This window comes from Lytechinus variegatus, chromosome 11 (assembly GCF_018143015.1).
Source record: "Lytechinus variegatus isolate NC3 chromosome 11, Lvar_3.0, whole genome shotgun sequence".
Classification (NCBI taxonomy): Eukaryota; Metazoa; Echinodermata; class Echinoidea; order Temnopleuroida; family Toxopneustidae; genus Lytechinus; species Lytechinus variegatus.
Genome location: NC_054750.1, coordinates 3734944 through 3758165, shown reverse-complemented (window position 1 = coordinate 3758165; position 23222 = coordinate 3734944). Strand labels below are relative to the sequence as shown.

The 23222-nt window shown below is 36.1% G+C and overlaps 1 protein-coding gene across 1 annotated transcript in view; it reads left to right on the top strand.

Annotated features, from left to right (window-relative positions):
• Positions 1-3618: 3618 nt before the first annotated feature.
• LOC121423641 (asparagine synthetase domain-containing protein 1-like) overlaps positions 3619-23222 on the top strand; it is a 54538-nt gene continuing 34934 nt past the window's right edge. The window contains exons 1-5 of the mRNA XM_041619051.1: positions 3619-3696; positions 11372-11469; positions 13279-13794; positions 14034-14153; positions 16362-16502. Coding sequence (XP_041474985.1) covers positions 11407-11469; positions 13279-13794; positions 14034-14153; positions 16362-16502 — 840 coding nt within the window. The 5' untranslated portion in view covers positions 3619-3696; positions 11372-11406. The remainder of the gene's footprint in view (positions 3697-11371; positions 11470-13278; positions 13795-14033; positions 14154-16361; positions 16503-23222) is intronic.

Here is a 23222-nt window from a genome sequence, read left to right as displayed (position 1 = left end):
CCAAAAGGGGCACATTTTCGAGATGAAAATTTTACAAGCAAAAAAATAGGTTTCAACTAAAATTTAAGGTCATTTCGTCCGGAAAAATGGGGGGCATACTTAGGTAAAAATGGCATATTCACATTTAAAAATATATATATTTAGGCTCTTTAAAAGGGGGCACGAGCCGGATAAGTTGATTAGAATACAAAGAGAAAAGTCAAAGAAGCATGAAAGAACACTGAAGTTTTCATTAAATTCTGGTGTAAATAAGAAACTTATGACAATTTACCCACGCCTTCCGAGGTAAGATAAGATTGTATTAGCCTAAATTCCCAAATAGTCTTTCTTGTAAAACAGCTATAGGGGAAGTTCACCCTGACGACAGATTTTTTTTCAAATATCACAAAAAAGAGCTGATAAGAAATGTTGTTGAACGTTTGAAGAAAATCCATCAAAGATTTAAGGTCAAGTCCACCTCAGAAAAAATTTGATTTTAATCAATAGAGAAAAATCAGACAAGCACAATGCTGAAAATTTCATCAAAATCGGATGTAAAATAAGAAAGTTGTGACATTTCAAAGTTTCGCTTATTTTTAACAAAATAGCTATATGAACGAGCCAGTTACATCCAAATGAGAGAGTCGATGATGTCACTCACTCACCATTTCTTTTGTTTTTTATTGTTTGGATTTTACAATATTTCAATTTTTACGAATTTGATGAGTAGGACCTCCTTGCCTGAAGCACAAAATATTAAAATAATGGAATCCACGTGTTCAGGGAGGAATGAAACTTCAATTCCCATGACAATGACGAGAAAATCAAAATATTTCAAATTTCATTATAATAAAATACAAAAGAAATAGTGAGTGAGTGATGTCATCAGTTCCCTCATTTGCATACCGACCGAGATGTGCATATAACTGTTTTGTGAAATGAAGCGAAACTTTAAAATGTCATAACTTTCTTATTTTACATCCGATTTTGATGAAATGTTTAGTGTTATGCTTGTTGAATTTTTCTCTTTTTATTCAAATCAAGTTTTTTTTCGGGTGGACTTGTCCTTTAAGAAAGAATTGATTATTTTATTTTTGACGTAAGCGAACAACTTCTCCATGTGTTATGTAATATAAAATGTATGAATATTCCTTTTTTTGATGGTTCATGCTGACCATGTAAAAGATTTGTTTCTTTCTGGAGCAGGTGAAAAATTATTTTTCTGTTGATGTACTTACGTTAGAATAAAGACCATTTTTTAAGGTCAAGTCCTGTCCAGAAAAATGATGATTTGAATAAATAGAGAAAAATCAAATTAGATTAACGCTGAAGATTTTATCAAAATCGGATGTAAATTTTTTTTAAAAGTTATATGACAATGTAAAAAGTTTCGCTTATTTTTCATTAAACAGTGATACGCACAATTCTGTGACGTACAAATGAGACAGTCGATGATGTCCTTCACTCACTATTTAATTTTGCTTTTTATCGTTTGAATTATACAATATTTCATTTTTTACACATTTTTATTTTGACAATAAGGACCAACTTGACTGAACCATATATTATTAAACAATCCTAATTCCACAAGTTCAGGGAGGAATTAATCGTTGTTTCACTTGAAACAATGAGGAGAAATTAGAATATTTCATATAATGAAATGCAAAATAATGAGTGGATGACATCATCAGTCTCCTCATTTGCATACTGACCAGGATGTGGATATAACTGTTTTGTGAAATTATAAGCAAAACTTAAATGTCATAAATGTTTAAAATGTCATAACTTTCTTATTTTATAACCGACTTTGATGACATTTTCGGTGATATGATGGTGGGCTTTTTCTCTTTTTATTCGAATAAACTTTTTGTTGGGGTGGACTTGTCCTTTAATATAATGACTTTCAATTGATTTTTTTATTATGAGGAAGCTGATCGCATATGAAGTCACAAATCAAAATTAAATTCCAATACCGTTCATAAACTTTGATGGATTTTCCTCAAACCTACACATTGTGTCTTATTATTAGTATAATTGTTATTATTTCTGCTTTGTTTACAATAAACTCTTCGTCACGCTGAATTTCCCATTTAATGATTTACAAACGCAAAGCTTGTTCAAACGACTTTATTGGTATCATTTTCAAAATTCAGTGCTGCATAGTCGACCTTACATGGGGCACATCGACGTAATAATTTAATCTATTTGTTCAGAGTTCGTTTAGTAATGCTATAATGATTACGATTTTATATTGATATGCGTGTCTATTTTAGAACTACTTTGTTTGCGAACCTATTTTTAGACTTAAGCATGGAAAATATCACGGAGTAAATAAAAGATAGCACCAGTTGTAATGCTACGATATTCGTGTCTTTTAAAAATAGTTTCAATATTGACATTTTATCATTAATGATAAGGGTTACGAGGTGACGACTGTTTTTGCAACATCCGCGAACATCCGAATAATTCAAGGGACCGATGATCTCGAGACTTAAAAATTCTTCAAACTCAATGAAGACTCCAAAACCAGAGGACATATAATTTTATAAAATAGAGAAACCCAGAGCAAACGCTCGAAGAAGGCAGAAGTGGAATAAAATGCCAAAGCAGGTTTTGAAGAGAACTTCCATAAACTCTTTCAAGTCAATTCTAGAGAAAATGTGGGAGGTAAAAAAGGAAAAGGTTAACCCTATAACCAATCCTTTACTTGCACATGCTCTCATTAATACCTTTACCTGCTGAAACCACACATCGCCATATAACCAGTATCTTCCACTTTACCATGTTTACTGACTTCAAGAAATTGGAAGAAGAGGGGCAAACAAGCTGTATTGGTAAAACTTTACGCCAACAACAAGGTATGTTAAAGCACACATTATTGGATCATTAAAACTACCCAGGAGCAGCCAGATGAGTGCCCGCACATGCCCAGACGAGCAAATTTGAGTCATATTTCAGGACACTATTGCATAGTTTATTTTCGCATGCCTCCGAATTATGTACTACACGTATAACCAGACCAAGATCATCATCATCATCATCATAATCACCATCACCACAATCCTCCTCCTCCTCATCATATCCTTCATCATCATCATCGTCGTCGTCATCATCATCATCATTATCATCATCACCACAATCCTCCTCATCATCATTTCTTCATCATCGTCGTCATCATCATCATTATCATCATCATCATCACCATCACCACAATCCTCCTCCTCATCATCATATCCATCATCGTCGTCGTCATCATTATCACCATCACCACAATCCTCCTCCTCATCTTCATATCCTTCATCATCATCATCGTCGTCGTCGTCATCATCATTATCATCATCATCATCACCACAATCCTCCTCCTCATCATCATATCCATCATCATCATCATCGTCGTCGTCATCATCATCATTATCATCATCACCACAATCCTCCTCCTCCTCATCATCATATTTTTCATCATCATCGTCGTCGTCGTTATCATCATCATTATCATCATCACTCGTCATCATCATAATCATCATCAACAACATTTTCCTCGCCATCACCCCCTTCATAATCACGGTTTGCTTACTCCACTTTTTGTCTTTCATCTACTTTCAAGGCGTCTGATAGAGGGCGTTCGATTTTTAGCTGTATGCCGTGTCGTGTATGGTGTAGCAATTTAATACCGTCTTCATCTGATTTGGTCTTACTTCTAATTTTCACCTTTTGATGGTTTGTAGAAATAGTTTTATATGTAATTTGTTTTATGAGAGTTATTAATACATTTCATATGTTATATAAATAAAATTTTGACTCGTTTTGAATCTGAATTGCAAGTGGTATGAATGGTAGGTACCTACTTCGGTCCCGTGCATCGGTCTTTGCGTAGGCCTACCTCGAGCGAAGTTCGTGCAGGCTCCACTCCACTTTGGCCTGCACCTGCGCCACTTGTTCACTGCTACCACCCTGCCTGTGGTGAATCTACAGGTAGGACTATGGTATGCCAATGTTGTACAGAGCACACACTTCAAAAAATCATTAAAATATCACTTTTGTGACCAAAATTACTAATTTTCATACAGTTGCAATTTATTTTTCATTAGTAACTTGGGAATAATTTTTGTATTCACCAGAGCGCTCAAAAACTTGAATTTTGGGCATATTTTTGTGTACGCCCTCTATTGGTGGAAAGTAATATGGCAAGAAAATTTTCATTTTTTGATCTCTATTTTTAATTAAGAAAAAAATGATTTAAAGAATCAAATTGAAATAAGAGCCAAGTAGTATGAAAAATAGGTGTAATGAAAACTGTCAGTGTAAAAAAATCAAGCATTTGCCCCAAAGAAAAAGAGAAAATAAGCCAAACATTGCCACCCTTATTTTGCCACACATGGAGATATAACTGAGAACAAGGTTATATTATAACCTTGTTCATTGAATGAGTGGCCTGCGCCACTCTAGGCGTCACCGCAATACTTACCCGTATTAATAAACTGAGACTCCACTCACGCGCGTTTGGGCCGCCCTAGCTTATAACTAAGTGATATTAGCGATTTTTTTTTAAATTCTACTTATATAATATAGGTATGAATACTATAATAATGTTTAATTGGTACTCACCGGTTCTGTAGCGGTAAATTTTGTCGCCATAGACAGCTAGTCATCCATCTTTATTTATAAATGGAGCGCCCTTTACGATAGTTGATAATGCCGTGGAGAAATCGTTAGGCATTTTGGCCTGTGATCAAGGCGTAGCTGTTCTATTTTTTTTATATGTGTGAGATCGAAATCACAGCGAGTAAACACTCTTCCATATGGAAGAGTGTATACTCGCTGTGATATGATCCCGATAGGGAGGCGCAACACCCCCACCCACATGGGCGCAAATCCCAGGGCCGGGGACATGTCCCCCTCACCTAGTGTTGTCAGTCGGTCCGGGATCGGGATGAATTCCCGGCGGTCTGAGGCTCCGAGACGGTTCCGGATCAATCAACTTAGACCGTATCCCGGCAGGAAAATAAAATCAATAATGGCCAAATTCATGTTGTAATATTTCCCTAATTAGTAATTGTACTTACGAAATACGAGAGAACAATTTAGTTTCAACTGGCTGTGTGCACATGCACCTCGAAATATTACGCAATCTGTACTCGTCGATCGCATGAGCATGCACGCAATCTAGCTTTGCACACGGCTCCGAGAGATCTACGCAGACAACAATCGTCTACTGTATAGTCTCATGTGCAGACCTCTTTCACCTCAGTTCGTTTTACTGAGTCATTCATTTACCCCATACTTTCGAGTTGAATCTGCTACGATATGTATGGACTAGTGAATTTATCATGAAATAATTTACTAACAATTGACGATGGTGATCTATGAGTATTTGCAAATTTAGTCATTTAAAAAAAGTCGCCATTAATTTTGTGATGATTGTATTTGTTGGGGTATTTTTTTGCGAAACGGTTTGCAAATAACAACTAGACGAATGCGCATCATGTTTCAGCTGGTTAGAGCCGGGAGAGAGAGAGAAGGGGGGGGGGTTACGGGAAGTGCTTGGTCGTTCACGACTGGGGACCATCTGTCATCTGTTGACTTGATGTTTACAATTGCAAACCAGTCGGTCAAATCATAGAGCTGTTAATAGCTCTATGGTCAAATCATTTCTCCTAGGTATATTTCGACTTAAATTATAAAATTGTACCAAAACGCTGTTAGAATTGGCGATGTTTAAAGTGGCGTTGTTTAAACTTTGAAACAACATTGTTTTGAAAGTCATATCATACCCTATATGTTGTAAAAATATGTTGTTATTATGCATCAAACAAATTATCAATGATATTAACAGTTTTAAATGATATCGTTGGAAATTTCAAAAAATATTTAAAAACAAACTGTTTAAAGTTTAAAAAAAATTCTATTGGTTTAATAGTTTAAAAACAGTTGTATATTGACTGGCTTAAACAATGTTTCTTAATATTTAAATAGTTGTTTCAAAATATTTTTTTTACTGTGAATAGTCTGAGTATCTATTCAAATAATGTTTTCTCGATCGAAAGTAATTCATGATTAAAGAAAAAATGAGTTTGTTGTTTTGATGCGAAGTGCCGGCCGCCGGGACTAATCTTGTGTAAATTTCCAAATAAGCTTCTCTGATAAGATAGTATTCACTTTTCTCAGTAGTAGTGATATCAAGGAGATATCTCCTTGGTGATATCATACTGTTCAGAGTTACGAGAGAGGGAGAGAGAGTGAAACTGAAAGTTAAAATTCCGGGCTAGCTAGGGCCACAGGCGCACTGACAAGACATTACGCAATTTGCTTATAACTGTCAACCACGTGCGCACCGACCACAGATCAGTGGCACCGACACGTGTGTTATTGGACTGTCAGATCAGCAGCTGGGTCGACTCAAACATAATTCGGGTCATCAGTGGTCATTAATGTTTACAGTTTGCGGTGGTGGCACGCTTTGACTGTCTCATCATTATTTTCCCCACGTTTTGAGTGAATGTTTACAATTTGCGGTGGTGGCATGCACACTTTGACCATGGAGCTAACAGTTAATAGTTCTATGCTTTGACTGTCTGGTGCACCGCCAGTGCGCAGTGTTTAAGGCTGGAAATGTAGGTATACACTTTTGGATTGCATTTGTGCGTGGAGATATGTTTCGGGATTCGGGACGAGCCGGGATCCCGATAAGGAAATTTTGAAGTTGCCGGGACGGTTTCGGACCGGGATTTTTTTTCTAGATAACAACACTACCCTCACCCAAAATAGTAGGGGGCACATTATAAAATGTCCCCCTACTATTTTTGGTCATTTCATTCAAAATCGAAATAAAACATGTATTTTGAAAGAGACGATCTTACTTTTGGGATGCCCCCTTTTTTTTGCTTGTTTACTTGTCAAATTTCTTTTGTTCAAGATGACCTTCTTTGGGGGTGATAAACCTTCTTTTTTTGTTTGTTTGTTTTTTGCTTGTCAAATTTTCCAGCCCCTGGTCCCCCTACCTTTGGGGAGAGATTTCCGCCCTTGCAAGTAGACATACTCTTGATATTGTTTGCGAATCTGCATGGGCGTCGAGGGCTGGGGATGAGGAAAAGCGGTGAGACGAGAAAAAAAAATAGAAGGGAAAAGGGGACAGAGAAAAAGTGAACGGAAGAAAAATTAATGGAAAAGAAAAGGAAAGAGAAAATAGGGAAAAATGTGATGGGTAAAAAAATTATTGGAAAAGACAGAAAAAAAGTGAACGAAAGAAAAATTAATGGAAAATAAAAGGGAGGAGAAAATAGGGAAAAAGGTGATGGGTTACGTCAAGATTTTATGTGCCTGTGCAAAAAGAAATGAGCAGAGGTTGAGATGTTGTCCGTTTGGGCAAATGCCTGTCTATTTCTCGGACTGGCGCCCGTGTTGCAAAAATTATTACCGTAAGCTGATGGAATCACTGCTTCATGTATACCGACAGTGACAGGATTTAGCCAGGGGCGGATCCAGCCTTCGCCAATAGGGGGGGCCGGGAAATTTGTTCAGCCATATTTTCCCCGATCGGCCGCTCGAATATGATTTTTCCCGGGAGTTTTTTTGTTTCTTTGAAGGGGTAGTCCTAAATGGTCACTTTTTAGATTTATTCTTATGAAACATAAATGTATAATACCATAACCCTTATTTGTATAATGCGAGCGCAAAGCGAGAGCTAAATTTTTTTGGAAATCTTATGTACTTTTTCCTAAAATTTTGAACATTCTGGGAAATGTTTGTTTTCCTGAAAAAAAGATGTGTATGCAAGTTAATAATTACTACGAACGTAAAGAGTGAGCAGAAATGAAGTGATGGAAAAAGTACTGTTAGATACTTGCTTGCAGTTAGCCATGAAGATGTTACACATTTTGAAAAATCAAATAATGCGAGCGCGAAGCGCGAGCCGAAATTTTTTGACATTTTTACCTAAGGAATGGAAATTCTTAGACGTTTTGTAACTTAACTGAATAGGTATATAATTAAACATGCGAGCACGAAGCGTAAGCAAAAAATTTCGAGATTTAGACCTGCTGAACACTCTATTCAATTAGTATTGTAAATCATGAAAAGGATGAGTAAGTGGGGATCTTCCTTACATTAATAATGCGAGCGCAGAGCGCGAGCAGAAATTTTGTGTATACGTTTTGAACTGCTCAAAATTGTACCTGTTATGGACTGCTTGCATTTAGCCATGAAGACTTTACATATTTCAACATTCAAATATTGCGAGCGCGAAGCGCGAGCTGAAAAATTTTGACCTTTTTTACCTGAATAATGAAATGCTAAGCACTTTTTGTAATCTTGGAAGGACTCTAAGTATTTTATTGATGCGATTCGCGCGAGCGGAAAAATTCTGGACACTATTCATGTTTTATCATGAAAAGGATAAGTTATTTATCCGCGAGCAGACACTTTTTGATATTGTGATCTGAAACTGGATAATGATTTAAATAGAGAACAATCTGCGTATCTGAATTAACGTGTGTTTTAGATTTCGACCTAGAATTTGGGTATTCTGAGTAACTTATGAAAGTCAATAAAGAGAGCGCAAAGCGCGAGCTAAAAATATATGATATTCCCTTTCTAACAAAGGGTGAATTTAAGCTCTGTAATGCAAACACTTTGTGGGAAAATTGTGAATTGTGATGGATCACAGTTAAAAAAGAGCTGATGTATTTTATTATTATTACTTTGAGTTTTTACATAGGACCGGGACATTCCATGAGGGCATTATGTCATCATATGAAAATGATGACCATCTTCCTATTTCTCTTCCTAAGCATGAGAGCGCGAAATGTGTTAATATTATGGCCTGAAAACTGGACATTTAAAGCACTTTGTAATTATGCATAAGAGGCATTATATCTATCAATGCGAGCAGAAATCGCGAGCCGAATTTTTGATAAACTGTCATCAAAGTAGTTTGATTTAGAATTAATATTGGGATATACATAACCGACTAATCAAAATGCTAGCGTGCGGCGCTAGCTGATACGTTTTAACAATCTGACCTGAATAGGGAACTTTTTGAGAACTTTATGGAATACAGGAAAATAATAGGTACCTGAAAATTCAAATTTTGCGAGCGCGCAGCGCAAGCAGAAAATGATAATGTTCAGACCATAACACAGACATTTTTACAGAGCACTTTTTAAAATCAATTTGTAAATGAAACAAAATAATGAAAGTTCAATTTCCCAGCTGAAATATGTTTTGTATATTGATTTCAAAGTTTGATATTTCAAGCTCCATATTGAGCAAGATATGCAAATACCCTAAAAGACAATAAGGCGCGAAGCGCGAGCGAAAATTTTGTATCCTAACAAATAGATTAAAAAAAATTATTTTCAAAGTCTTCCCCTAATGTTATTTTATTTAATCATGTTCCTCTTACGTTTGCCTTTCTTTTCTCCTCTCTTTTCCCTTCCTTTTTTTTTTTTCCTTTCTTTTTTTTTTTTTTTTGCTCCGCCAATAGGGGGGCCCGGGCCCCCCTGGATCCGCCTATGTTAGCGGTTGTAGGTATAAATCACGCTCTAAAACTGTGTTCTTTATCAAAAAGCTGTCCTTCATATTCATTTTCGCAAAAGAATATAAAGTTGATTTCAATCATTGTCTATAGTTATCCTGTTTATGATAAAAATACTTAGAAATTGCGTTAGGTTTGGGTTATCAAATTATCAGGGCAGAAAATTTTTTTTTTTCTGATTTTGCGCGTCAAGTTGGCATGCTTATGTTTTTGATGAATTCATTGTATTCACAGCAATAATTATTGAACATTGCGCCGTGCGCCGCATGAATTATGCAGATCAGGTGAATAACTTACCGCTACACACGAGCAGTTGCTCTATATATTCTATGTAATATAATATATGGAGCGGTAGGGAGAGAGGGTCGAATTTCGTTCACAAAATTGGGGAAAAAATCGAAGACAAAAAAATAACAATCGAAAATGGTGAATGGTAGCGAGTGGTAATGATTTTTTCTCTCCGCTCCCACAACACTCGGGCGGGGTGACCAGGCCTTAAAATTGGTGATTTTGGGCCAGTATCTTATTCCTCACACGTATCATTCATGGCCGATTTCAAAACATCGCATGCGATTGCGATCGGTTTGACCTGCAAAGGAGGCCTCATCCATAAAGCCTCATCTGGCCACTTGTTCACTGCAACCATCCTGCCTGTGTAACCCAGGGAGCTCCGTGGATTACCGTGTATTTGACCATACTCACAGGACAAACATGATTTATGGTCTAAATATTTCTCCAAATGAATTGTGAAAACAGATATTATGCACTTACCACGATTATATGCATGAAGGTCTAACGAGTGGCGGTTTTCCTGACATCTGGGCACAGACTGGAACCTCAATTCATAACAAAAATTGCCGATTGAGACGGGAAGAAGGAGAGAACTTTTCGTTTTTTTGAGGTTCCAGTCTGCGCCCAGATGTCAGGACAACTGCCACTCGTTAGACCTTCATCCATATAATCATGGTAAGTGCATAATTTCTGTTTTCACAATTCATTTGGAGAAATATTTAGACCATCAATCACGCTAGTCCCGTGAGTATGGTAAAATACACGGTAAGCCCCTTCGGGTTACTGCCTGTGGGGAATCTACAGGTAGGACTATGGTATGCCAATGCTGTACATAGCACACACTTTGAAAAATCATTAAAATATCACTTTTGTGACCGAAATTACTAATTTCCATACAGTTGCAATTTATTTTTCATCAGTAACTCGGGAATAATTTTTGTATTCACCAGAGCGCTCAAAAACTTGAATTTTGGGCATATTTTTGTGTACGCCCTCTATTGGTGGAAAGTAATATGGCAAGAAAATTTTCAGTTTTTCAATCTCTATTTTTGATTAAGAAAAAATAAATCAAAGAATTAAATTTACATAAGATCCAAGTTATAAGATGAATAGCTGTAATGAAAACTGTCAGTGTAAAAAAATCAAGCATTTGTCCTATAGAAAAAGAGAAAATAAGCCAATCATTGCCACCCTTATTTTGCCACACATGGAGATATAACTGAGAACAAGGTTATATCATAACCTTGTTCATTGAATAAGTGCATCTGGTCTCACATAGTTGTGTAGAGCTTTTACTGGCACTATTCATCTTGGCACTTAACAAGCTCAACTAGTACAAAGTATGCCAACGGCAGTCTGTACTTTACAGGAAGAAAAACATATTGCTGAGCTTTATCACACCATGTCTAAATAGGACTCTATGAAGTGGTTTGTTGATGTTCAATAACTTCTAAAGATATGGGAGATGCTTCTTTGTTTCCTAAGTTATGTTTCGCTGGTCAGATTTTGAGTAAAAACACAAACTTTAGGTTCTGACTTGGTTCAATATTTCTTATTTTTAATTCCCAGATCTTCGAATGATTCTTTGTGAATGAGGGAGAAATATGTGTGGCATTTGTTGCGTGCTATCAACTTCTTCATGTCCTAGTGCATTCCTTCACTCTAAGGTAACATCTAGTAGTTGAACACTGAAATATGTTCCTTGAATCATGTTATATAAAAATAGATAAAATTTACAATATGCAAATTATAGAGGAAATTAAATTTTGGAATGTATTATGTTCCAACCAGGCAATAAAAAACGTTTTTGTTTAAGGGGCTACTATCTCATTCATCTGGCTTAATCTGCAACATTCAATAGAGTTTAACATTGCAATGAATGGGGATTTTCCAGGGCTCATTTTTAGTATTTCGGGGGTGAAAATGCCCCAAGCCTCTTGGTATTTTTTCCCCTAGTTCAACTTCTCTGCAATTTTATATTTAGATATTTAAGATCTTGACATGAATGCTTTGTCAAATTGATTTTTCTATGTAATTAACATGCATCAGTACACGAGTTTGTAAACAATACAATTCACCTTTTACCGAATGACAAGCCTTTGTTATTATGGATCTTGGATCGTGCGACTTTTGTCTAACCTGCATAGCAGAGTGAGACTATATATGTAGGCGCCGCTTTTCCAATGGCGGCGGTGGCGTCAACATCAATTCGTTACCGAAGGTTAAGTTTTTGAAATGACAGCATAACTTACATGTAGAAAGTATATGGACCTAATTCATGAAACTTAGACATAAGGTTAATAAATTATTACTAAACATCCTGCCTGAGTTTCACGTCACATGACCAAGGTCAAGGGTTATTTAGGGTCAATGAACTTAGACCATGTTGGGGGAATCAACATCAAAATCTTAACTTAAAGGCATGGTCACACCGCCCGAGCGTTGTTGGAGCGGTAGGGAAAGAGGGCCGAATTTCGCTCACAAAATTGGGGAAAAAATCAAAAACGTCAATAAAAAATAAAAAAACAATCGAAATCGAAAATGGTGAACGGTAGCGAGCGGTGATGATTTTTTTCTCTCCGCTCTACAACTGCTCCAACAACGCTCGGGCGGTGTGACCATACCTTAAGGTTAAGTTTTTGAAATTTCGTCATAACTTTGGAAGTATTTAGACTTTATTAGTTCATTAAACTTGGCCATAAGGGTAATCAAGTATTACTGAATATCCTGCCTGAGTTTCTAGACACATGACCAAGGTCAAAGGTCATTTAGGGTCAATGAACTTTGACCAAGTTAGGGGTATTTGTTGAATTACCATCATTACTTTGAAAGTTGAAAGTATCACTGAATATCTCATGTGAGTTTCAGGGCACATGACCAACTTAGTCAAAGTCATTTAAGGTCAATGAAACTTTGGCTATTTTGAAGGTAATTTTATTAGATTGCTGTCATAACTTTCAAAGTTTATATAGTTTATAAAATGTGGTTATAGGGGTATAAATCAAGTATCACTGACAAGTCTTAGGTCGCATGATCAAGGTCAACTGTCAATTTATTGTCATTGAACATAGTACTGTATCATTATATGAATTGTGTTTATGTGAATGATTATGTTATAGTAATTTTCAAAGTCAACACTGCTGCTACATGTATATTGAATTGTGTGATGCAGAGACTGACTGAGACACTTCATTTGTTTTTATAAATTTCAATATTAGTTTGATGTATTAAGTTAGTTATCTCCTCATGTTCATTTATTTATTCATTCTGTTATTGATTCATATTTTTGTAAATTGTTCAGTGAATTTGCCTAGTGATTTATATATTTTGGCATAAGATTTTGTGATTTACTTGCAATTTTTTTTTTCTAATTTATTGTGAAGGGGATTGATATGGTGAATAATTTTAAAGGGTGGTTTGTGCCTTTACAGACACCACTGTTATCTCACGACAAACCTCTTGTTTTGTTCTAACAGCTGCTGTCCAATTTAAAGAAAAGGGGTCCTGATTTGACGGGAGCAGTTGAAAATAGAGTGGTTTGTCTTCATCCTGTTCACAAAACAAGATGCAGGAAGTCACCAATACATGTAGAACACTATCTCAGTGAGGGTGTGGATGTTGAGAGAAGTGACACTTCCAAGGAATGCCAAGAGTACTCTTTGGATCCAAGTATATCAAAGAAGAATGCTACTTCTGGAGAACTTAAAATAGAAAATGACTCTTTAGCTATACAGACAAATATTGAAAATGATGCGGATATTCACAATACAGGTGAGAGCAAGGGCTCTACAGAAACAATAGATTTTAAGAAAGGTTCTGATACGACGGATAATAAACAGAGGAAGCGATGTGCAAGCTCTGAACGCAACTCAGTGTATGGTTCATTCTTCGGGCAGGTGCTTCATCTCCGCGGTGACCCAACCCCTCAACCCGTTGAAGATGAGCAGGGGAATATCTTGCTATGGAATGGAGAGGTCTTTGATGGTCTTCAGGTATGATTAATAAAATATATTTTTATTTGATCGATACATGTTTCACATCTATTTTTTTTCTTAGTTTTGCTTTCTTCGGTCTTTTATTATAAATTGCTTTTTTGATACACGATCCACTATTTTGCATGTCTTTGTTTTTTTAAATTTTGTATAAATTCTTTGTATTATATGAAATTGATTAATTGGTTGAATTTAAAGATGAATGAAAATGAAAATATACATGTATTCCTTGTATGTAGGTTCAATTGCGGAATGACACCTCAGTCCTCTCTGATCTCCTGTGCCATGCAAGGAATGCACAAGATATCCTTAATGTGATGGGAGCCATTAGAGGTCCATGGAGCTTTATTTATTGGAAGGTACATGATCTTGTTTCCTCGCTATATACTTGTATTTCACCTTTACAAAAAAAGTATGAAAGCTCTGTTAAACAGTGACTTTGTTCCTTGTTTTGTTCTTTTGGATTGTTGTCTTTGTCCAATAAAATATATGCAAATTAAAAAAAAAATTGATTTAACCTAGATATTTTTTTTTATTATATTAATGTAAAACAAAGAACAAAGAGTAAATTATGACTGTGAACAAGCATTTAACTCAGTGACAATGATGATGATGATGTTAATGATAAAAATGATGATGATAATGATGATAATGATGATGATGATGATGATGATGATAATGATAATGATGATGATGATGATGATGATAAAATTATTTATTTTATTTATTTTTTATTAGAATCAATGTATAACTTTTTATTCTTTGTTTTTTACTTTTTTTATCCATTACAGTGTTTTGAACTTATTTTGCTTCACTTACTCATCTTAGATGTGTTTTCTTACTGTAATATTAGCTTATGTAGTAAAATGTTTTTTTTTAAGTTTGCTGTAGTTTTTGTTTGATTTAATAATTTTATGATGTAACCCATTTTGTACAAGTTTTATTCATATTCAAATATTCAATCATTTTGTAATTTGTCGAGAATGGGGAAACTTTTCTTTGAAGAATTCTGAGGGGCATGTCTATGAACTTTGGAGTTTTGTTAAAGATAAATACCAGTTGTGGTATTGTATTTATTTGTATTTATTTTTTCAACCATAAAACACATATCAAAATAGCAATGTACAATAGATGATAAAATTGAATTATGGTTTGGGACACCGAAAAGCAAAATGCTTGTACATGGTATCCCAAAAAATTATAAAAAACAAGAAATAACTTACATTAAGAACAAATGCAATAACAACAGAACATAAGTTCACACACCAACATATGCACACACACCCCCTAACACACACAAAAACGATCTCAACATGAGTTCAAACAGATTCCAATTATAAAATTACCATCAATGTGTTTGTAGACATGTGTAAGTAAAAAATATGTGCGAAATAGCTCTGGAAGAAAGTGTGTTATTGCTGAGAAATGAGCAAAATGAACACAGAATTTCATCAAATGTTGGGTATTTTTCGAAGCAATATTAATACACTGTTCCTTCCCACATATGCTTTTATGTGTTAGTGATCATCAGAATTATTGATTTTAAGCTAAGAATTCATGATTTTACAGAGATTTTACTAAACTAGATCTACATGTAGATGTATGATATTTTGACAATTAACCTTTATAATGTAAAAGACTTTTCTCATGAAATAATTGTTTGCTGCAACTACTGTCTTTTACCTTTAATATAGAATTCATTTGAATTGATTCTTTTATAAAATAACTGTAAAGAAAATAAATTCAGCAGTACTGGTACTAATTTGTCTTAAATTATCATTCATCTCTCTGCCTTATTCATATGTAGGAAGAAATTTAACTTAAGTATGCACTCAATTATTTAATGATCCTTCAGTCATTCAAAAATCAAATTGGCAATATTTATTTATTTGTAATTGCCATAATTATATGTAGGCAGAGACCTCCCTTCACCATGATACATTTTGTCCACCTCCCACTCATCCTCGACAAACCAACATATTTTGATATGCACCTATCATTCAGATTATTATTTATAAATACACTTGTACTACAATCCTTTAATCTTTTGATCAAATTAAATTGAATTGATATATATGTAATCATTTCATTGAATCAGGCAATTTTTTTTGTCGGGGGCTACTTTTCACAATTTACTGCCCAATTCTACAACATTGGATAAACTTCTACATAGTATTAAATGGGGCTTTATCAGGGCTCCTTTTTAGTTTCCAGGGGGTGATTCACAAAGAGTTAAGTATGACTTAGAGTCGCACTAAAATGCTGATGTGTAGGGCCTACATGATATGCAACGCATCTTATTGATCCATACGCAGTAGTGTGCGTCCTCTTGGCATGATCTGACCAATGCTGTCATGCCTTTTATACCGCATGCAAATAGGCATTTAAGCGTGACTCTATCAAAAAAAAAGTCATACTTAAATCTTTTTGAAACACCCCCCCCCCCTCCGGTCTCTCTTGAACAGTTCAGGGGCAAAATAAACCCTAGCCCTTGTGTGCTTTTCTACCCCCTGCATTGAATTAACAAAAAGTAGTAATTTACCTTTAATAATCATGTCTCTGTATAGGAGAAGACTTCGCAGCTTTGGTTTGGAAGAGATTTCTTCGGAAGACGCAGCCTCCTGTGGCGATGGAAGCAGTCTGGTGCAAGGACGATGACCTTTGGCCTTTCGTCTGTTGCCTCCAAGACAGAGACAGGTATCCCTGTGGTATGTTGATATGTCAGGGTAATTGACCAGATGATGGATGAATGGCTTGATGGATTTATATGGTAGAGTGCTTCAGGTGGATTAAAGTGGGACAGATTCAAAACCGGATAAAGCTGCTAGATCATGGTTCTGAAAATTTAGTGTGATAATTAGGCATTAGAGATAATAGTAGTAGAAAAATGATGAAAAAAAGAAGATGGGTACAGTTGTAAATTAATAGATAAAAGAATGAAAAATTGATTGAATGAATAGATGAAATGGACGGATGGATAGGTAATGAATGAACGAACAGATGGATGGATGAGGAATAAATGAATGAACAAGTGATCGGACGATAGATTGAATGATAGATTGAATGTTTGGTTGATGGATGGATGGACGGATGAATGGAGGGATGTGGACACAATGATATATTTGATAAATAATATTAATTAATAATGAATTTATGACATAATTAAATTACATAATGAATAAATGAATGAATGTGTCTGTGAATGAAAATATAATTCTACATGTGTACACATGAATGAATGCTAAATTAATAAATATGTGAATGGATGGAAGAATTGATGGATACATCAGAATCATATATTTTGTAAGGAAATAGATAGCTTTTATAAATAAGAAATTTATTGATAAATGCATGAATAAATTAATGATACATTATTTATTTAATGCCTAATACCTTGGTCACATTTGATCTACGGCGGGTCGACAACAGCCGTTTTTGTCTCACCTGCGAAGCAAAGTGAGACTATAGGCGCCGCTTTTCCGATGGCGGCGGCGTCAACATCAAATCTTAACCTGAGGTTAAGTTTTTGAAATGACATCATAACTTAGAAAGTATATGGACCTAGTTCATGAAACTTGGCCATAAGTTTAATCAAGTATTACTGAACATCTTATTAGAGTTTCATGTCACATGACCAAGGTCAAAGGTCATTTAGGGTCAATGAACTTAGACCATGTTGGAGGAATCAACATCGAAATCTTAACCTGTGGTTAAGTTTTTGAAATGTCATCATAACTTAGAAAATATATGGACCTAGTTCATGAAACTTGGACATAAAGTTAATCAAGTATCACTGAACATCCTGCATGAGTTTCACATCACATGACCAAGGTCAAAGGTCATTTAGGGTCAATGAACTTTGGCCGAATTGGGGATATCTGTTGAATTCCCATCATAACTTTGAAAGTTTATGGATCTGATTCATGAAACTTGGACATAATAGTAATCAAGCATCACTGAAAATTTTGTGCAAGTTTCAGGTCTCATGATTAAGGTCAAAGGTCATTTAGGGTCAATGAACTTTGGCCGAATCGGGGGTATCTGTTGAATTACCATCATAACTTTGAAAGTTTATTGGTGTAGTTCATTAAACTTGGACATTAGAGTAATCAAGTATCACTGAACATCCTGTGCACGTTTCAGGTCACATGACCAAGGTCAAAGGTCAATGAACTTTGGCCGAATTGGGTGTATCTGTTGAATTACCATCATAACTTTGAAAGTTTATGGATCTGATTCATGAAACTTGTACATAAGAGTAATCAAGTATCACTGAACATCCTGTTCGAGTTTCAGGTCACATGATCAAGGTCAAAGGTCATGTAAGGTCAATGAACTTTGGCCATGTTGGGGTCTTTTGTTGAATAACCATATCTCTGTAAGTTTATTGGTCTAGTTCATAAGAAGTGGACATAAGTGTAACCATGTATCACTGAACATCTTGTGCGAGTTAGAGTAGTATTCAAAGTCAGCACTGCTGCTATATTGAACCGCGTGATGCAGGTGAGACGGCCAGAGGCATTCCACTTGTATTAATTACAATTCAAACCACCTACATGTATATGTAGTTGGTACGAAAGGTGTTGAAACGGCTGTTTTCGACTCTCCGTACGGCCGCCGTAGAGAAAATGTGACCATGGTATTATTATATATTGATATATAAACAATTAGTGAACAGGTGAATCAGTGGATGAATGAACGAATGAACCGATTGATTAATTTATGACCAGGTGTGCAGGCCATTAATTGAAATTGGAGGAATTACAGTACCCATATTAATTAATTGATAACAAATAGTTCAATATTCTGTCATACAAAAGACAAATAGGTCTTGCCATCTTGATGATAGGATATCTGAAGTACATGGACGATGTTGTGTACCAATACCTTATTAAAGTTGCCTTAATGCTAGTAATCTAGTATATCACAGGGCTCGCAGTGATTTCGCCCCTGAAATGCTCAAAATAGCCCTCGAAAATAAATACCCGTAAGCCCTTGAAAATCCACCTTCGCTATGTTAAATCTTCTCCATTGTTGCAGATTTAGGCAAATAGGTTGTGAAAAGCACCCCCCCCCCAAAAAAAAAAATAATAATAATAAAAATAACTAAATGAATGAATAATTAATAAAAAATAATTAATGAATGAATGAATCAATGAATGAATGAATCAATCAATGAATCAATCAATGATTTTTTGCCTGAGTTGTAGTTACTTGCAAGAGGTTTCTTTTGTCAAATAGTAAATAAAAGGAATAATTCTTTTTATCGGCAGCACTAATGTGCGTGAATAAGCCTTTACGGTAAAGTGGGTCAAGTAAATATACATGCACATTTCTATCTAAATGTCACCTTCAGTCCGTAATGTTCACATTGCAGAGAATGTGACCCAGTTATCTGTGAACTTGGGTTACATTTGCACGCTGCCTGAAGATTGCTTGTGATAATGTCATATCATTAAAAGTATGTACGTATAGGCCCGATGGGTACGTGGGATGTAGATGGCATCATTAAGATGTCTTGCTTGGAATGCTGGGTAAACAGTTATGTAATACCCCTTTCAGATATTAGTTTACCTCATGTCTGGGCCGGGTTTGCAGGTTCGCACTAATCTTAGTCTAATCCAAGCAGTAGATATCACTAGCACTATCAAATTCACAGCGAATCGTGAGGAGCCTTTCAGTATTAAAATCATCCGAAAGGGTGCAGACTCTCACGGTATTAAATGCACTCACCCATTTCACAATTCTAATCTGCAAAGTTCTATTACAAACAATGTATGTTTTTACATCTAGCAATGCAAAGTCGTATTCTCCTGTCCCAAGGGTAGGTGTGGTGTGTTTTTCTCGATAAGCCGGTTGCTGGCTTCCTTGATATCTCTTTATTTCGTTTACCACTTTAATACTTTCTTCTGTTTTTGTTTTCTTGATTCTTCGGTCAGCAAAACATAATCTCCTTTCCACAAAAGCCGATGCCAGGGAAAATAATTATATTATGAAGGCCTGATAGGAATATGTAGGTATGCTGGTAGAGTGAGTCTACCATTATAGATCCTATAACATTAAAATATTAAGTCCTGCCAATTTTTTTTTTGCACAACCTGTTGTTTAAATTGAAATTATGACACCGTTCACACAACCATCTTAAAACTAGTTTAATGTGTAGTGAGAACGGTCAAAGCGATCTTCCAAACCGGTTCAGCAAACCACCTTGCGATGTAGTTTTCAAGATCGCTTTGCTTCGTTATACTGGTTTTAGGGTTAGTGAGGACACAATTGTTCTTCAGAAAGCGAACTTCGCACATTTTGAGCCCGCTACTCCACACGACAGGTGTAGAATGCTTACACTGTGGTTTCGAATTTCACCCGAAACGTATCACCTCACTGAGAGCGTTTCCATAGCAACAAGATTGCTTTACGTGAAGTGATTTTGAAAACCACTTTCGTGTGATCAAGTGGGAATGCTAGCAAAGTGAATAAGCGATCTTCCAAACTGGTTTCCTGAATCGGTTTCCAGTAAACTAGTTTTAGAAAGCGTAATGAGAACGGCCTCTTTGATTACTTCTTGTTCATCAATTTGTAAGCCTACAGATGAAGAACAACTTTGATGATGCACAATATACGTACATATAGGCCTCTGTAAAATATTGTAAATTATTTTCATATGATAGAACTTATAACAGAACCTTGATTTCTTTTATACTTCGACACGTTGTATCCAAGGTGCATGCATGAAGTTATTAAACAATCCAATTCACCTGTGCCATAGCCCCATAGAGCGTGAGCTTACCAGGACACATTACTCCAATAAACATGTCATCCACCCTGTGGCCGGTCTGAATGTCAAAGTCTTGGTAGCACTACGAAGATGACAGGTGCACAATAGACTTGTTGCCCCTGTCTGCCACTTGACTGATGTGATGGCAGACATCACAGACAGGTATGTGACCTTAACCACTGGCCCACAGAGGGGGTATCCACACCAGGAGTATTCACACTGCCTCAATCACCAGAATACCTGTTAAATTCTAAGAATTTATTCAGGCTCCAAAAAATACCCAATACTTCTCCTCATTCATACCGACCCAAAGCAGACCTTTTCAGGGTAATTTTTTGTCTCACCTGCGAAGCAGAGTGAGACTATAGGCGCCGCTTTTCCGACGGCGGCGGCGGCGGCGTCAACATCAAATCTTAACCTGAGGTTAAGTTTTTGAAATGACATCATAACTTAGAAAGTATATGGACCTAGTTCATGAAACTTGGCCATAAGGTTAATCAAGTATTACTGAACATCCTATTAAAGTTTCATGTCACATGACCAAGGTCAAAGGTCATTTAGGGTCAATGAACTTAGACCATGTTGGAGGAATCAACATTGAAATCTTAACATGAGGTTAAGTTTTTGAAATGTCATCATAACTTAGAAAATATATGGACCTAGTTCATGAAACTTGGACATAAGGTTAATCAAGTATCACTGAACATCCTGCATGAGTTTCACGTCACATGACCAAGGTCAAAGGTCATTTAGGGTCAATGAACTTTGGCCGAATTGGGGATATCTGTTGAATTCCCATCATAACTTTGAAAGTTTATGGATCTGATTCATGAAACTTGAACATAATAGTAATCAAGCATCACTGAATATTTTGTGCAAGTTTCAGGTCTCATGATTAAGGTCAAAGGTCATTTAGGGTCAATGAACTTTGGCCAAATCGGGGGTATCTGTTGAATTACCATCATAACTTTGAAAGTTTATTAGTCTAGTTCATTAAACTTGGACATATGAGTAATCAAATATCACTGAACATCCTGTGCGCGTTTCAGGTCACATGACCAAGGTCAAAGGTCAATGAACTTTGGCCGAAGTGGGTGTATCAGTTGAATTACCATCAAAACTTTGAAAGTTTATGGATCTGATTCATGAAACTTGTACATAAGAGTAATCAAGTATCACTGAACATCCTGTGCGAGTTTCAGGTCACATGATCAAGGTCAAAGGTCATGTAAGGTCAATGAACTTTGGCCATGTTGGGGTTTTTTGTTGAATAACCATCATATCTCTGTAAGTTTATTGGTCTAGTTCATAAAAAGTGGACATAAGAGTAACCATGTATCACTGAACATCTTGTGCGAGTTAGTATTCAAAGTCAGCACTGCTGCTATATTGAACCGCGTGATGCAGGTGAGACGGCCAGAGGCATTCCACTTGTTGCAGTTAAAGGCCTGGGGCCTGTTGCAGAAAGAGTTGCGTTTAAACGCAAGTAAAAAAAAATCAATCGCAAGTCCCAAATGCACGCTGTTGATTGGTTGGAAATCAAGTTGCGCATGATTTTTAGAGTTGCGTTTGATTGCAACTCTTTCCACTGGCCGACAGAGACAAAAGGTATTCATAATTGATACAGCAGACAAGCAAAATTTCGGGGGGGGGGAGCTCCATCCGTTTTCATCCGCTTCAGACAATGGACAAAATAGGTAAACAATGAAATCGCAAGTGGACGGATGCTCAATGGATATAGAGCATATGAAACACGTAAGCAAAGGTACACATCAAATACATAACGTTTTACATCCTCTCTGCATTTGTAATAAAGTGCTGTAGGACCAAGCCTTTAGGAGCATGCCCAATATGGTCTAATTAGCAAGCAAAGTGTGCAATTCAAAACTTCTTTCTCAGCAGACCCACTGACAATGCCAGCGCCTGCACTACTCGATTGGTTTAGAAAGTTCTTGTTATTTGCTTTCGCGTTGCCAAAATACATGCGACTTTTGAAAAATCCCTGCAAAAGTTTGTGTAATTTTGACAAGTACTGTACCTACTATAGTGCTTAATTAGCAGGTATTTTCTTTTTAATAGAGAATATTATTGATTTTACGTTGGCAAAGACAACTGCTATTTTCGGATCGGGATGCATGTAGGTCGGGGCAAATTTCCAGATCAGAGAATAGGCATTCAACTGGTATTTTTAACTTTGAGTAGGTCTGAGTACGCCTACTATCTACACTTGTACGTGACCTACAGGAGCAATTAGCCACTCTATCTAGGACTTTTGACTGATATTGGACTTGACTAGACCCCGTTCACACCAACACAGTCACATTTCTAGACCGATCCACTGAACCTGAACCAGTTCAGAGGTGTGCTACATTGTATGCTTCATCTTAACAGGCATACTGTTGTTGTTGCTATTAGAACAGTGGGGTAAAACCTTGGAATATAATTTAAGACCATAAACAAAGTCACTTGCTTTGCTCTTTGATTTGTTGTAGGTCTATACAGCAACATCACTTTCACAGTTATTTCTCCTTGAAATAGTTGAAATCACTATTTTTTATTTTTTATTTCAGTGGATGAAAAAGACCCCATAAATTTTGTTGTTGTTGGTACTGGTATTTATTTTTTTCATTGTTATGCTATTGGTGTAATTAAT